The sequence below is a fragment of the Scyliorhinus torazame genome, chromosome 14, assembly GCF_047496885.1.
Source record: "Scyliorhinus torazame isolate Kashiwa2021f chromosome 14, sScyTor2.1, whole genome shotgun sequence".
In the NCBI taxonomy this organism is placed as follows: domain Eukaryota; kingdom Metazoa; phylum Chordata; class Chondrichthyes; order Carcharhiniformes; family Scyliorhinidae; genus Scyliorhinus; species Scyliorhinus torazame.
The window spans coordinates 91,765,785-91,783,235 of record NC_092720.1 but is presented as its reverse complement, the minus strand read 5'-3'; the positions used below and the strand labels follow the sequence as shown (position 1 = coordinate 91,783,235).

General features: G+C 48.6%; 1 protein-coding gene across 7 annotated transcripts in view; it reads left to right on the top strand.

The window, feature by feature from the left end:
- Positions 1 to 17,226, top strand: part of schip1 (schwannomin interacting protein 1) — a 1,157,911-nt gene extending 1,140,685 nt beyond the window's left edge. For all 7 annotated transcript variants that reach the window (XM_072474483.1, XM_072474485.1, XM_072474484.1 and 4 more), the window contains 2 exons: positions 14,158 to 14,251; positions 15,784 to 17,226. In XM_072474483.1, the coding sequence (XP_072330584.1) occupies positions 14,158 to 14,251; positions 15,784 to 15,835 (146 nt within the window). In that variant the 3' untranslated portion in view covers positions 15,836 to 17,226. The remainder of the gene's footprint in view (positions 1 to 14,157; positions 14,252 to 15,783) is intronic.
- Positions 17,227 to 17,451: the final 225 nt, after the last annotated feature.

Genomic DNA, 17,451 nt, shown 5'->3' with positions numbered 1-17,451 from the left:
TCTGTTCTTGGAAGGGAGCTTTCCGAGCATGAGGGCGTTGGAGGAGAAGTTTGGGCTGGTGAGGGGGAACAAATTTAGATACTTACAGGTGCGGGATTTTGTACGCAGACTGGTGCCATCCTTACCACGTCTCCCGCCGAAGGGGAGGCAGGACAGGGTAGTTTCTAGGGGAGAGGTGGGAGAGTGTAGAGTCTCAGACGTCTATAAGGAACTAATGGGAGCTGAGGATACGCAGACCGAGGACCTGAAACTTAAGTGGGAAAAGGAACTGGTTGGGGGGGGGGGGGGGGAAGGTATCTGGGCAGAAGTCCTGAGCAGAGTAAACACGACCGCAACATGTGCCAAGCTCAGCCTGATCCAGTTTAAGGCCATGCACCGGGCCCGTATGAGCAAATTCTTCGGGCTGGAGGACAAGTGTGCTAGATGCACCGGAGGGCCAGCTAACCACGTACACATGTTCTGGTCGTGCCCTAAACTCAGGGGATATTGGCAGGGATTCGCAGATGTCATGTCCCGGGTATTGAAAACTGGGGTGGTAATGAGTCCTGAGGTGGCAATCTTTGGGGTTTCGGAGGACCGGGGAGTCCAGGAAGAGAGGGAGGCCGATGTTCTGGCCTTTGCTTCCCTGGTAGCCCAGCGACGAATACTGTTAGCATGGATGGACTCAAAGCCCCCGATGGCTGAGGTATGGCTATCGCACATGGCGAGCTTTCTTGGCCTAGAGATAGTCAAGTTCGCCTTGAGAGGTTTGCTACTAGGGTTCGCCCGAAGGTGGCAGCCATTTATTGACTTCTTCGCAGAGGGGTAAGTGTCAGCAGGGGGGTGGGGATGGCAAGGGTAGAGTAGATTAGAGTAGGGGGATATTGAGGCAGGTCCTTGCGTGAATAGAGCCGTGGTTTGCACTATGTTTAATTTGTGTCTTGCACTATGTTTAATTTGTGTCTTGACTTTTTTTTGTACTGTACAATGTCACTTTTTCTATATGCCTAAAATACCTCGATAAAATTGTTTGTTTAAAAAAAAAAAATGATTCTGGATTAAATGAATTAAGGATAACGGGCGGGACTCTCCCATCGGGTGGCTAAGTACCGACGCCGGCGTAAAGTCGGGAGTGTTTTACTCCGGCGTCGACGCCCACACCGCTCCAGTTGCCAATCCTGGCCTTATCCCGGCACCGTGGGGTCCGCTCATACGCAGTTGGGCCGGCGCCAACTAGCGCATGCGCAGTGGCCTTCTTCCCCGTGCCGGCCCCGACGCCAAATGGTACAGGGCTACAGGAGCTAACGTGGAGAAAAGGAGGCCCCCCCGACAGAGAAGCCGGCCCACCAATTGGTGGGCCCCGATCGCAGGCCAGGCCACTACGGAGGCCCCTCTGGGGTCGAATCTCTTCAACACCGAGGTTCCACCGGCTCAGAGGATGTTAGAATGGCGCCATGGGACTCGGCTTTTTGGTGATGGCCGTTCGGGCCGGAGAGTCGACGCATACCCCGACCGGCGCCACACCGGCCCCAGTGGCACCGAGTCTCAGCTCTGCGGAGATTCACGTCCCGGTATCTGGCCAGCTTTGCGCGGCCCGCCGTCGATTCTCCGACCCGGCGGGGGGGTCGGAGAATTCGCCCTATATTCCTATGATCTTTTACATTTAAAGGTACAGTAGCTGTTGCTATGTAGTGAAGCATAATTTCAATTTTAGAAGTGTTATTAGCTCGTTTGATGATATTAGAATAAAAGTACGAGTGTCGACAGGCATGTAGTCCCACACCATGTGGCTCCTAAAGTCACAGGTTGGATTCCTGGTTTATGTGGAATTCATAGATTCTGCGGGCACTTTAGGTCAGCTCCACAATTATCCTCTGTTCCCTCAGTGAGATGGAGAAACGGGTCAAACGTCATTGTCATCCCTCCGTGGTTAACATTCCTACAGTTGCAAAAAAGGTGCTTCACCAAAGCAACTGTATTTATTATTGGTGGGTGAAATTTGGGAGAAAATGTGAAAAAGGAGGAGAATAAAAATATTTATTTTTTTAATGGGCTTTCTACCTATATACCTGTGCCGTTTATAACCCAGTTCCCAGATGTAGTGCAAACGTCTCTATTAATATCCATCGTTCATAGTTAGTGCTTTCTTTGTCGCCTCTTTAAATCAAGTAAGTCACGTTTTTTGTTCTTTCGTGGGATGTGAGCATTGCTGCCAAGGCCGACATTCCCATCCGTAATTGGCCTTGAGATGGTGGTGGTGGCCTTCTTGAACTGCTGCAAACCATCTGGACAGGTACACTCACTATGATTTTAGGAAGAGAGTTCCAGGATAGTGAAGGAACAGCAGTATAATTCCAGATCAGGGTGGCATGTGGCTTGGGCGAGAATCTTCAGATAGTGATGTTCCCAAGCGTCAGCTATCCTTGTCCTTTGAGGCGGTAGAAGTCACCAATTTGGAAGGTGCTGTTTCAGAAGGCTTGGCAAATTGCTGCAGTGTGTCTTGTATGTGGTACACACTTCTGTCCCTGTGCACCAGTGGTGGAGAGAGTAAATGTTTAAAGTGGTGGGTGGCATGTCAATCAACCAGGCTGCTTTGTCCTAGATGCTATCAAGTTTCTTGAGTGTTGTTGGAGTGCACTCATCCAGGCAAGTGGATTCCATCAAGTAAAAATAGCATCCTAACTTCCCACTTGACCCAGTGTACCAAATTTACCCCAAAGTCACAAGGTTATGAGCTCAATTTCCATTCCAAGACTTGAGTATATAATTAAGATGATGCTTTAGTACAGAACTGAAGGATTGTTTCAAGTCCGGGTTTTTTTGGAAGGCAGTGTTGAGCTAACGTCCCATCCACCTGTTCAAGTGGACATAAAAAACTTCTTTGCCACTTTTTCTTTAAAAAGTAGGAATTTCTCGTGGTGTCCTAGATATACCTCATCCCCGACTAATACCATTAAAGCAGACTACATTTTTAACGTTTCATTTGTTGTTTCTGGTATCTTGTTGCGTACAAATTGGATTCATCCAGAATACTGACAGAGACTAAGGAGAAGATAGTGGAGAGAATAACCACAGTAAATCCAAAATATCTCAAAGAACTGGGAGATTGAGAAATATTACATCCTAGATCAAGAAAATGAAACGGGATAAACCAGGAAATTAGAGGCATGTTAAACCTTTCTCAATTGATGATAAACATGAGTGCATAATATAAGATAAAATCAATTAATGGTTGGCTTAATAACAAATAGTCATTAACTTGTAATGGGCAGGTTGAGGCTGACTAGTCGAATTTTTTTGAGAAAACCATATTGTAGAAAGGGAAAATGGTAGGTGGATATTTGATTTGTCAGAAGGCACTTGGTCAGATGTTGCGTAAGAAACTGTTATTAAGATTGATATTAAGGCAATGTGAACTTATGACAGAGGAATAGCTGAGTGACGTAAAAGGCATGGGCATAAATTCCTTTTCTTTTGGGTTGTCAGGTATATGATAATTCTGTGACTATCTACGTTAGTGTCTTTTGTTTCTATTTATTTAAATCATTTGGTCATGGGCAGAAAAGGAATGATATTGCAGTTTGCTGATGATGGTTGTGATAAATTGGAAAAAAGCACAAGCACTTAGCCAGGTTAGAAGTGTGGTCAGTTCATTGCAAAGAAATGTAAATTCTGGGGACGAAGCAATCCAAAGTATCAAGATTCCTAAACGTAGAGTGTGGTATTCTTTGTTGTAGCTGCAAAGAGTACAGAGGTGACACATATCAAGTTCATATGACATAGTGCAAAGGGTTGATTTACAAGATGCTATTCAAACAGGGTACACCGGTGAATGCCACAAAAGCCCCAAAACGGTCCAATGACGTCAATGTACAGCACCTGACATTACACCAGCCGATGGTATTACTCTGATACATAACATAGAGGGATAGAGATCTACAGGTACAGATCATTAATAACAAGAGTTCCAATAGAAAAAGGCTTAAAAAGGAATTTGGAATTTTAAGTTTCATGTAGAGAGGCTTTCGGTATCAAAGAAGGGAATATTGAATTTGTGAATATCATTAGTTATGGTGGACTATTTAGTTATCGACACACATCATAGAAGGGTTATTAAGCCCTGGATAGACTGTTAGCTTCACTGCAATGCTGCTGGGAAATCAAGAGTCTTGTGAGGAAAAATGGCTTGTAAAACCGAGAGCTTTTTTTCACAAGAGCAAAGGATGTGAAGGAAGGATCTAATAGAGGCAATCAAATAATGAAAGGTTAAGTAGTGGTTTTCCATTGGTTAAAAAATTGGTGGTTGATAGATTTGAGATTATCACCAAATGATGGAGGAAAGACGAAGAATTATTTTTCATTGGCATAAAAGTTCAGGGCCACCGTAACCTTGACGGACACGGGGAGAGGGTGTCCCCTGCCAGTGCCACGCCATGCCACGTGTGCCAGCAGGTGGCAGATGTGTGCCACGGTTTCCCGGCTCATCCGGAGTCTCCTCCTGCATTCCCAGTCCGTGAGGTCCTGGTACGACAGCCGGGGCCGGTACACACAGGGACTCCTCGGGTGCCTCCGTTGCCGTAGCGCCGCGACGTCCTCCTCGTCCTGTCGGGCGGGTGTCCCTCCAGCCTGGGCGGCTGCCGCCTGCTCCTCTGTGGCAGCCTGCACCTCTTCTCTGGCATGCTCCTCCTCCTCCTCATCCAGGGCAACATGGACAATGGCGGCTGCCGCCACGGCGGCCAACATCGCTGGCTGATCGGAAAACATGACGGCCTGCGGGGGGGGGGGGGGGAACGACGGCATGTCATCATTGCCCGTACCCCCTCCTCCCCCCAGCCAGGTGGCATGGACCGCATGGGCGCGACTGTTGGAGGATGGCACTTGCCAAGGCGCACAAACTCGCTTGCCCTCGCACCCCCCCCTCCCCGGCACGCACCTCTCCGTCCCCCTCCCTGGCACGCATCTCATCGTCCCCCAACCCGGCAGTCACCTTCCCGTCCCTCTCCCCGGCACGCACCTCCCCGTCTCCCTCCCCGGCAGTCATCCTCCCGTCTCCCTCCCCAGCAGTCATCCTACCGTCCCCCTCCCCGGCACGCTCATCCCCGTCCCCCTCCCCGGCACGCACATCCCTGTCCCCCTCCCCGGCACGCACATCCTCGTCCCCCTCCCCGGCACACATCTCCCCAACCCCCTCCCCGGCAGTCATGCTCCCGTCCCCCTCCCCGGCACGCATCTCCCCGGCACGCACCTTCCCCGGCACACACCTCCCCGTCCCCCTCCCCGGCACGCACCTTCCCGTCCCCCTCCACGGCAGTCATCCTCCCGTCTCCCTCCCCGGCACACACCTCCCCGTCCCCCTCCCCGGCACGAACCTTCCCGTCCTCCTCCCCGGCAGTCATCCTCCCGTCCCCCTCCCCGGCACGCATCTCCTGTCCCACTCCACGGCAGTCATCCTCCTGTCTCCCTCCCCGGCACGCATCTCCCTGACCCCCTCCCCGGCACGAACCCCCGTCCCCCTCCCCGGCATGCACCTCCCAGTCCCCCTCCCCGGCACTCACCTCCCCGTCCCCCTCCCCGGCACGAACCGTCCCCGTCCCACTCCCCGGCATGCACCTCCCCGTCCCCCTCCCCGGCACACATCTCTCCGTCCCCCTCCCCGGCACGAACCCCCGCCCCCCCTCCCCGTCCCCCTCCCCGGCATGCACCTCCCCGTCCCCCTCCCCGGCACGCACCTTCCCGGTCCTCCTCCCCGGCAGTCATCCTCCCGTCCCCCTCACGGGCACGCACCTCCCCGTCCCCCTCACCGGCACGCATCTCCCCGTCCCCCTCCCCGGCAGTCATCCTCCCGTCCCCCTCCCGCGGCACGCACCTCCCCGTCCCCCTCCCCGGTACACATCTCCCTGTCCCCCTCCCCAGCACGCACCTCCCCGTCCCCCTCCCCGGCACGCATCTCCCCATCCCCCTCCCCGGCAGTCATCCTCCCGTCTCCCTCCCCGGCACGCATCTCCCCGTCCCCCTCCACGGCAGTCATCCTCCCGTCTCCCTCCCCGGCACGAACCTTCCCGTCCTCCTCCCCGGCAGTCATCCTCCCGTCTCCCTCCCAGGCACGCATCTCTCCGTCCCCCTCCCCGGCACGCACCTCCCCGTCCCCCTCCACGGCAGTCATCCTCCCGTCTCCCTCCCAGGCACGCATCTCTCCGTCCCCCTCCCCGGCACGAAACCCCGTCCCCCTCCCCGTCCCTCTTCCCCCCCCGTCCCCCTCCCTGGCACGCACCTCCCCGTCCCCCTCCCCGGCACGCACCTTCCCGGTCCACCTCCCCGGCAGTCATCCTCCCGTCCCCCTCCCCGGCACGCATCTCCCCGGCACGCACCTCCCCGTCCCCCTCCCCGGCAGTCATCCTCCCGTCCCTCTTCCGCGGCACGCACCTCCCCGTCCCCCTCTTCGGCACGCACCTCCCCGTCCCCCTCACGGCAGTCACCCTCTCGACCCCCTCCCCGGCAGTCATCCTCCCGTCCCCCTCCCGCGGCACGCACCTCCCTGTCCCCCTCCACGGCACGCACATCCCCGCCCACCTCCCCGGCACGCATCTCCGCGTCCCCCTCCCCGGCAGTCATCCTCCCGTCCCCCTCCCCGGCACGCACCTCCCCGTCCCCCTCCCCAGCAGTCATGCTCCCGTCCCCCTCCACGGCACGCACCTCCCCGTCCCCCTCCATGGCACGCACATCCCCACCCCCCTCCCCGGCACGCATCTCCCGTCCCCCTCCCCGGCAGTCATCCTCCCGTCACCCTCGCCGGCACGCACCTCCCCGTCCCCCTCCCCAGCAGTCATGCTCCCGTCCCCCTCCACGGCACGCACCTCCCCGTCCCCCTCCATGGCACGCACATCCCCACCCCCCTCCCCGGCACGCATCTCCCGTCCCCCTCCCCGGCAGTCATCCTCCCGTCACCCTCGCCGGCACGCACCTCCCCGTCCCCCTCCCCAGCAGTCATGCTCCCGTCCCCCTCCACGGCACGCACCTCCCCGTCCCCCTCCATGGCACGCACATCCCCACCCCCCTCCCCGGCACGCATCTCCCGTCCCCCTCCCCGGCAGTCATCCTCCCGTCACCCTCGCCGGCACGCACCTCCCCGTCCCCCTCCACGGCACGCACCTCCCCGTCCCCCTCCACGGCACGCACCTTCCCGGTCCTCCTCCCCGGCAGTCATCCTCCCGTCCCCCTCACGGGCACGCACCTCCCCGTCCCCCTCACCGGCACGCATCTCCCCGTCCCCCTCCCCGGCATGCATCTCCCCGTCCCCCTCCCCGGCAGTCATCCTCCCGTCCCCCTCCCCGGCACGCACCTCCCCGTCCCCCTCCCTGGCACGCACCTCCCCGTCCCCCTCCATGGCAGTCATCCTCCCGTCCCCCTCCCCGGCAGTCATTCTCCCGTCTCCCTCCCCGGCAGTCATCCTCCCGTCCCCCTCCCCGGCACTCACCTCCCCGTCCCCCTCCCCGGCACGCACCTCCCCGTCCCCCTCCCCGGCACGCACCCCCCGTCCCCCTCCCCAGCACGCACCTCCCCGTCCCCCTCCCCGGCACGCAGCTCCCCGTCCCCCTCCCCAGCACGCACGTCCCCCTCCCCGGCAGTCATCCTCCCGTCCCCCTCCCCGGCAGTCATCCTCCCGTCCCCCTCCCCGGCAGTCATCCTCCCGTCCCCCTCCCCGGCACGCACCCCCCCGGCACGCACCACCCCGTCCCCCTCCCCGGCAGTCATCCTCCCGTCCCCGGCACTCACCCCCCCCCCCCGGCACTCACCCCCCCCCCCCCCCCCCCTCCCGGCACTCCCCTGAAGCCCACCCCACTCTACCCCCTCCCCCGCCGCACACACACCCACACACACCTCTCCCCCACACACACAAAATGCAGCCACGCCATCACCTCTCCTGCGGCCAACCCCCCCAGGCTGTCACCCACCTCCACGCTGGACGGCGTCAACCATCAGCACTGGTGGGGGGTCGGAGAATCGCGCCCCTGGTCTGAGACACATGTGACACACACAAATGTGGTTGACTCTTGACTGTTCTCAAGGGTAGTTAGGGATGGACCAATGACATCTGCATCCCATGAATAAAATAAGTTGACCGGCCCTCACTAGACAAGTAGAGTTAAAATCCTCTGACTGGATTTATGTGTACATAATATCCTTTTTGTATGCAAGGTGGTTGCACTAGATTAACCTGGAACACAAAGATCTTGATGAGGAGGGAGAAAAAACTAGATTGATGGATGCTTCCAAGTTTAATTGATACTGCTGATGGAGATTGAATACGAAAATATATTAACGATCATTTAGTTAAAGTGGAGTAAATTACAGTTTACATGAACGCTGTCAATCTTAGAATTGTTTTGGATTTACACTTCCAAATTAGAATGCACGAGACCGATATAGATTATTTTCTTCAATGTTACTTCAGAGCAAAAAAAAAAGGTTGTTATCTATATACAAGCAGTGAAGTAACTTGAATTGAATCAAATTCACATAAGTGGTGCGATTGGTTTTTGGCATACCACATCATGTCACTGGATTTCACACATGGTGGTTGAGCAACAGTTTCTAGTTTATAACAGGGAATCAATTCAACTTCAATCAGCATAATCTTACCAAAGCACAGATTGCTGTGTAAACTTGTAAACTGAGTAGCAACAATAATAGGTAAGATTGTAACTGGCAGAGACTTTCTACAGCTCATGCAACACAGAGAGTCACTTTTTGTATCTGATAGTCTTTGCCTGCAACATGAATCCCTCCATATGTGTTATATTCCTTGCTTTTTCCTACAAGATAGGCAGATATGTAGTGTTGACAAAGAATATAAAAATAAGAAGTTTGAATCAAAACAAATTTATTTTACACTACTAAACTAAATGAAGTCCGCGCACTCTACTGAGCTACAGATATTAAATTAATGATGCTGAATCTGTAGTACAGCAATCAATATTCTATCTAACTATTAAGCTACACCATAACTTGACCTCGTGCTATATCTCTACATTCAATTCTCACTCTGCTCCATGTTCTCCCAGAATTCCTAGAGATGCTGTCTTATATTCAGCATTAGTAACACCACCTAGTGTTTGATTTACACACAGTTTCAGATGTTAACCCTTTACTACACTGGCACTATACATATCATTACAATATGCACATGTTTTCAGTCTTGACTTTGGCCCACATCAAATAATGTCCATGCAACAGCTTCTCTTTCAAAGAGCTTCTCCATACACTCTAGATTAGAACTCTTGGCTGTCTTATAGCCTGCAGCTCATTAAGTCAGACTGCCCCCTAGTGTAATGTTATCCCAAGTCTTACTCTCTGTGCAGAAACAATGATTAGTCATCCTTATTCTATTAACTTTGCTTATCTCTTGGTATATATTTGTTCTTGTATTGTTGCTGTATTGTGGATATTAGTTACTTTTTAAATTTTCACATAATCAAAATGTTAAAGGTCAAACTTAATAGGATTCTGTGGGAAAGTCAAAACTGAATTATGACATTCCCCAGTCCATTGCACCAAAGCATTCAACCTTCCGTTTTTGGATTTAGATCATGGGCAAGATCTTCCAGCTGTTCATGCCGGGAGGATCTTCCGGTGGGCATCACTGGCTAGACCAACATCAATTGCCAATCCCTCAAAAAGGTGGTGGTGAGCTGCTTTCTTGAACGACTGCAGTCCATGCAGTGCAGGAACACTCACAGTGCTGCTAGGGAGGGGGTTCCAGAATTTTGACCCAGCGACAGGATGGTGAGTGGTTTTGAGGGAACTTCCAGGTCGTGGTGTTACCAAGTGTCCTTTGCCATTGTCCTTATAGATGGTAGCAGTCATGGGTTTGGAAGGTGCTGCCTAAGGAGCGTTGGTGAGTTCCTGTAGTGCATCTTGTAGATGGCACATACTGCTACCATTGTGCGTCAGTGGTAGAGGGAGTGAATGTTTGTGAAAGGGGTGTGTTTTCAGTCCCTCAGTCTGTGATCAATAATCAACAGCAAGATTACCTGAATTAAAATAAAGGGAATTGTTTATTCACACATCACCCCAAATATCTAAACACTACATCGTTCTCACACAAATACACTCACTCAGCAAATATGCAGTTCAAGAAGATAATGCACTTTTACAAATTGCAAGCAAAGAAACAATTTGTAATTCGCAATTTAGGAAGAAGCAGTTATTGGGGCCCATTAAAGAAGACTCTTTCCCTCTGAAAGGGTAAACCAGGTGGCTTCAATAGCTGAATCATAGTTGCAGGATTCCCTCAAAGGTACATGTTACAAAGTTGGTTGCTTGTGGTTTTTGTATGAGGTCAAGTTAATTGCAGGCAGGCTTTGAAAAGAAATGGCTAGGTGATTCTTAAGAAGTAGTCATCTTCGAGTTCTAAAAGGCATACTTTCTGACTGACTTTCTGCACCTGCTGGGGTTTTTATTTCTGCATTCTCCGCAGTTTGACCAGGTTTTCCCTGGTTCTTGGGGCAATAAATTTGGCATCACTGGAGAACGTTTTAATCAGGTGGCCGCCTGATCTAATACCTCCATTGTCCACCAAGAATGATTTAAAGCTAGAAGCCATGGCTATGCAATGGAGAATGGATGGAGTGGTCTGTTTACACCCACTTACGGTAAATTGGCTTCTGCAGCTGTCTTTGGTTTGTTGCTCGTTTTAGTCTTAGTTTAATTGCTCTTATTCTGTCACCTTTGCTCTTGAGTCGCCAGGTATCTTTCTGATACCGCCACGTGGTTCAAGTCCGAGTAATGATTAATAATCCAACACACCAATTAGTAAGAGTTAAATCAACGCTCATTTATTATATACAGCAATTAATACTTATACATTAATTCTACCTCTAAGCTACTTCCTATAACTAACAGACAATACTTAACTTTGGAAATGGCCCACCAGGTCAGGGAAACGAATGGCCTTTCGAATGGGTTCTGAGCCTGCGGGATTCAAAAGCTGGTACAGGTCGATAGTCAGGAGTGCCTATCTGGTAGCGATCGTTGGAGTAAAACTTCCGTTCTCTTGCAGAAGGGTCTCGAAGGGTGCGGAGAGGAGAAGAAGGGTCGAGTTGAACTTGGCCCCTATTCTTATAGTCCACAGGGGCTTCCCGCCTCTCGGGGCGGACCTTGTACCTGGTTCCAAATGATTGGACTTGGTCCCAATCACTTGGTTCGATATTCTCCAATACTGGAGCGATTCCTTGATCGAGGGGTGGTCATTTACCTCTCTTTGTGTCAGCTCCTGCTGGCGCCGAAAGGTCTGGGTCGGCTTTGTGTGTCTATTTTGTATCGATTGTTCCTGGGGATTGCTACTTAATATGCAGATGGCTGGGGTGTTGTTATGTTGATGGCAGCAGGTATCGGTTTGATCTGGCTTCTCCAGAGGCGAATACACTGTTTTACCTGCAGCTGTCTGTTTGAGTCCTGTTGGCTGATGTTCCCATCAGCCTCTTCCGTTCGCCATTTTAAATCGGGGTTTGGCCATTCTAATCGGGAGTCAGCCATTTTGCATGGCTACAGGTTGAGTATCAAACTCAGAACCAGCAAGTCTGGAGCCTCCATATAATTTGAGTTTCAGGTGAGTCCACAAACAATGATGGGTGTAAATCCCACAGATGGGTTTTGTCTTGTTACATCCATTCAAGGGGCTATTCAATTAGGAACTTCCGGAGACTTAAGTCATCTGACCTTTGGCCACCTGTTAATGTCCATCTAATTAAAAAGAAAGTTATTTCTGGAAGATTCCAAATGGATTAGCCTCTGTTTAAGTTATGGGTAAGATGTGCCTCTACTGGGCATGACATTGAACTGGAGACATTTGGCTATGAGGAAAAATTGAATAGGCCAGGGCTATTTTCTTTGGAACACAGGAGACTGAAGGGAGACGTAATTGTAAGTACATACAATTACTTCAGGGATCTAGATGGAGTGAATAAGAAGGTGCTGTTCCTTTTGGTTAAGGGGTCCATAACCATGGGGATAGATTTAGGGTAAGAGGCAGGAATTTTGTGGGGGATTCAAGGTGAATGTTTTTCACCTAGAGGATGGTAGAGATCTGGTACTCATTTCCTGAAATGATGGTGGACGCAGAAACCCTCATGACTTAAAAGAAAATATTTGCACCTGAAGCGCTACAGCCCACAAAACTACAGAGTGGAAAAGTGGGATGAGGTTGGATATCTACTTGTCAGCCAACTTAGACACTATGAACCTCTTTTCGTCTTAATTTTTTTTTATCCTATGATATGGATTTAGCTTGCAAATCAGCCATTATCTCATTGACTGCTGGAGTGGGCTGAAGGGGCTAAATAGCCTACTGCTGTTGCTATTTTCCTTTCAACTCTGGGCCCAGGTTTATATATATCCCAGATTGAGAGGATTAAAGTCTCCTTTGACTGGTGGCTGCAGAGGTTTGGATGATCAGCATCCGATTCTTAATCGGCAGAGATCTGCAGCACAAAACGTTCCCAAATGTCACTCAATTGGACTTGAGGAGGGTTGATGTAGATAATGGGGAAATTGTCAAACTGTTGCCATTGGGAGTGATCCTTGAAATTGTAGCTGAGGTTGTTATTGGGAAGAGTAGGAAGTCCTTTATTGTGCATGTCATTGCTTTCAGTTTTATTCTTTTAGGAACAATAGAAACCTAAAATAGCAACAAAAACAGACACATTTTTTCAGCAGCTTCTACATTTTCTATAATCTTGGTTTCAAATTTTATTTGATGCTGAAATATTTTGGTTCTTTTACCAGAAGATCTAGAAAATAATTTGTGATATTTTTATTCCAAGAATGATTGATGCTTTAAAATCTGAGTTTATTTAATAATGTTCCTGTCCTGAACACATTGTTCCAAATTCTTGTTTTTCTTTTCATATATGGAATGATCTGCCTGTACATTTATGGGGCAGCACAGTGGTTAGCACAGTTGTTTCACAGCTCCAGGGTCCCAGGTTCGATTCCGGCTTGGGACCACTGTCTGTGCGGAGTCTGCACGTTCTCTCTGTGTCTGCGTGGGTTTCCTCCGGGTGCTCCAGTTTCCTCCCACAGTCCAAAGATGTGCAGATTAGGTGGATTGGCCAGATTAAATTACCCTGAGTGTCCAACAAAAGGGTAGGTGGGGTTACTGCGTAATGGGGATAGGGTGGAGACGTAGGCTTAAGCAGGGCGCTCTTTCCAAGGGCCGATACAGACTCAATGGGCCGAATGGCCCTCTTCACTGTAAATTCTATGATTCTCCCCCGTCAGTGGAAAGTCACTCAGGAGTGAACATAACAATACACCGGAATATCACCTCAACGCAGATTATGGTGTCAGAGCAAAAGAGCGCTGACAACAGGTCATCTTACAGCCTCCCTTTCCTTACTCCAGACCGAGAAGAGACAGCAGCAAACAACATATGACCTTCAGACATTAACAGGAGCAGGCAGCAAACATGACCTGCAGCCTCTGGAGAGCTGTGCAGTGCTCTCACAACTAACAAGGCCAATTCCTCATTAGCAACAGCCTTTCGCGCACCGTCAAAGGGATTAAAGTGACCTTCAGCATAGAACCAAGAGCAGGGCTCTGTCCTGCTAGTGTTTGGTAGGACAGACAGGCAGCAGCTGTAGCTATCTTGTTATGGGTATCCACAATATTTAAAGATGGCTTGAAGGTCTAACCGACAATTTTTGGCCTTTTCCGTTATTTAACCGGCATGCCCAGATCAGCGCGAGGTACAACAAGTGGTTGAATCGCACCCAGTAGCTTTTTCAAAATAATGTAACATAACTAGTAAATTTACATTGGTTGCAATTGTGAACATATTAGTATTTGCTGTCATTTATTTAATTATTATTTTTATTTCTGTGCAAATATAAAAAAATGATAATTTACCTTTTCAACAAAATGATTGTCTTTTTCAGTAAAATATTAACCACCCCCTCAAAGTGGTAGTAATTTTACAATTTTTCGGTCTAAAAATAATGCATATTGGTATTTGTTGATACTGAATGCTCATAATATTTGGCAAAATGTTTTTAGATTTTCAGTTTTGGCATTAATTTAATTGCCATTTATTTTTCAATGTGAAATTGAGGAGAGGTTTTGAAAAAAAATATATCAATTATGGCACTGATATGAATTGACATTTTTATATTTGTTAATCAGGCTTAAATGAAGAGTTGGTCCAGCTTCTACTCATTAGGGATGAGCTGCACATGGAACAGGATGCCATGCTGGTGGACATAGAAGACCTTACCAGGTTTGTGTGGGATTGACCAGAATGACCTGAAGGAGTTTTAAGTGGACAGTTCTGTACTTCCCCAGTGGTCCATTTAGCAGTTTTTGACTTTTTGCGCACTCATTGCATTCATATGTATTTTCCCTGAAACATTTCACCCTCTTAAAAATCTGTGATACTTTGGCTAACTGGAATTGTTATTATTCTGTCATGAAAGGTCAGCAGGGGACTTCTTTACAAAGCTAATTTGTGTATACTGAAACAAAAACAAAAAGGATGTGGGAGGTTTAGATATAAAAGTTTTTTCTTTAAATGTGGAACTCTTCCAAAATTTGCAGATGGATTTCCGGGAAATGTATAAGATAATGTTTTACAACTCTCACAAAACCTGTTCAACAAACTAGGCTTGTAACTTACCCTGGCCGCAGAAATCCATGGACTGTGTAAACACCTGCCTGAATGATTAGCTACCTTCGTACTGGGGACCTCTGATCTCTCACACCAACCAGCCGCATGTACTTGCATTATCTGACGAGGTTCCAACTAGCCAAAGCTGCACGTGACCCCGGCTTTGTTCTTTGATCATCGCTAGATCCAACTCACGGGTTTTGTCTTTTTAAATACGGACGTAAATGAGCTGCCAGTCTTCTCTCTGCTCCTCTATACACGCCGAGGTACGGCTGACTAGCTGTATTTCTTTGCCCCCTCAATTAGACCTAACTATTTTTTTGAAATCTTTTTTATTGGCATTTGATTAGACCTAAGTAGAGCATTAATCCTTTAAATAATTTTGTGCACAATTTTACATCACTTTGATGCCCAACTAGACTTCCACCCGGGAATGTTGGTGTGTATTTGTCTGCTAGATCAAGAGCGTGCCAACAATTTTCCTGTTTCTTATCATGTTCTCTCCTCCTTGCAACATCATATTTGTGCGTTTTGTCCATCTTGTTAATCATAGATTTATGCTGTGCTGCTCTTTATCTTGACCAAATGCAAATGCATTACAAATTCAGGTTTATAAAAGGAACATCCACTTTATGAATGGAACATTTTAAGATTTCAGTGCAGAGCAGTTCATGTTTAAAGTTTAAACTCCACTTCATCAGATCTTCCCGACTGTTATCAAAATGTCTGCGTCCGCATTGTTTTATACGTAGCTGGCTAATTTGTTGGTCGTTTGACTTCTAACCTGCTCCTTGTGCAAGGATTGGCAAGTACAATACTCTGTTAAACCAGTTATTGGTTCCTGTGGATGGAGCCCACGAGAAACTAACTCCCGATTTTCTGAATTGAATACAATGGCCAGAGTTTTCTGGCTGTTCCCGCCGGAGGGATCTTGCGGTCCCACCGATGGTGAACCCACGCCAGCTTTCGTGCAGCATGCGTGCAACAGACCGGTGTGCCTGCCATTATTAAATACTGAACTCCCTCGGCCTAGATACAAATGTAAAACCTTTGAACTCGGTTAAAACATTTCTTGTAAAGTTTCAAAATGGTCAAGATTCCCAAAATATGCTTGGGGAGATTTTTGACTTCTCTTCTTTCTCCAGACATGCTGAGAGTCAGCAGAAGCACATGGCAGAGAAAACAACGGCCAAGTGAAACTGAGATGCCTCCAGCAAGCCCCGAGAACTGGAGAGGAATTTTAAAAAAGCTAGATTTTACTTTGCTTCTGTCGTTGTAAAATGCTGACGCTCAAGATGGTGCACTTGAAGAAAATCAGTGTTAGTCATTGGTACTGTTTGAAGCTTTATGTCCAGTGATTGGCCTATGCTTCTTTTATAATTTATTTTAATATGATTACATTTGTCACTGAGTTGTATCGGGCATTTCAGTAAAATGTTGGTAACTGATATGCAATTCTAGTAAAACTGAGAAATGTGCAGGATTGGAAGATATATAAAGTAGTTAGGCGAAGCTAACTTCTGATGCTTTGGATTTTAGTTAAACAGTATTTTACCATGGACCTCTTTTTATTCTTCACAGATTGTAGTTTTAAACAAATAAACTTTATTTAAAGGTGCTATTAAAGTCAAAGAATACATGCCTGCCTTGTAGTGAAGTTGTAGCTATTGGTGATTAGGTCACTTGAATAAGTTTTCAACATTTTGTAAATGTTGATTACCTGACTCAACCATTTTAAAGTGTGTTAATATAATTTCAGTCAATTGGATTCAGAAATGTTATCTGGAAATGTTATGTACAAATATGTAAAATAAAAAATAAAATTTGTTTCCTATGATATACTTATATTAATCTGGCTTCACATTATGTTAGATATTGTGGTGACCTACCAGGGCCTAGCTTTTAGGCCTGAGTAAAGTTGGCCATTTTAAATTAAAGAATTGGGCACTTTAAAACAAGCCACAGTCACTCCAGCACACAGTCCATTGGAATTCGACCAGGCCAAGTTTGAATACACTTAAGGTCAGACAGGTTGCCAAGACATGTCTGGACCTGCCCTGTCATTCGGCCATCTAGAGATGATCGATCCGATTGATATGCACCGATCTATAGTTGCAAGCCCAGGCCAGGCCAGACTCTCGGGCGCCTAGAGTTCCCGTCGTCACCTTATTTGGTAAAGATGTACATGCGAATAATGTCACTGGAGATGGACACCAGGGCGAGCCCAGGTGACCTGTCTATCAGGCATCAATCGGATCATTGGACACTGAAATCCTCTCTCAATACCCCATTGGCAAAAGGCCACAGGAACTGGGAAAAGGGCATGAAACCAAGGGGTATAAAATAGACACCCTGCACCCATCAGCAGCGAAGATTTGACAGGGGAGCGGACCAGAGAAGAAAGGAGGAAGATACTGCCAACGGGAACCACCTTCGTGATGACAGACCAGAGGAACGCAGTGATCGAATCCATAGCCCTACCAAGCCATCTTTGCGGGTAGTATACACTGATCTTGGGTACCTCTAGAAATATTTTGTGGGTAATTTACGGGTTAATTGTGTGTTAAATAAATATTGTTGAACTTGAATTTGTGTTTGTGGTTTGTTCTCAATATTAAAAGTCACCTAGGTAAACCTTCGAGTAAGTGAACTGGTCGAAAGTATCTGAGGTTTTACAGATACAACATTTGGCACACCAGACGGTCCTTCGATAAGAAGTGACCACGTTGCTCTGAAGTCGGGCCCATCAACCACATATTCTCCAACACTCCACCTGAGCCTGAATTAAGAGGGCAAATGCCCTATGTGATGAT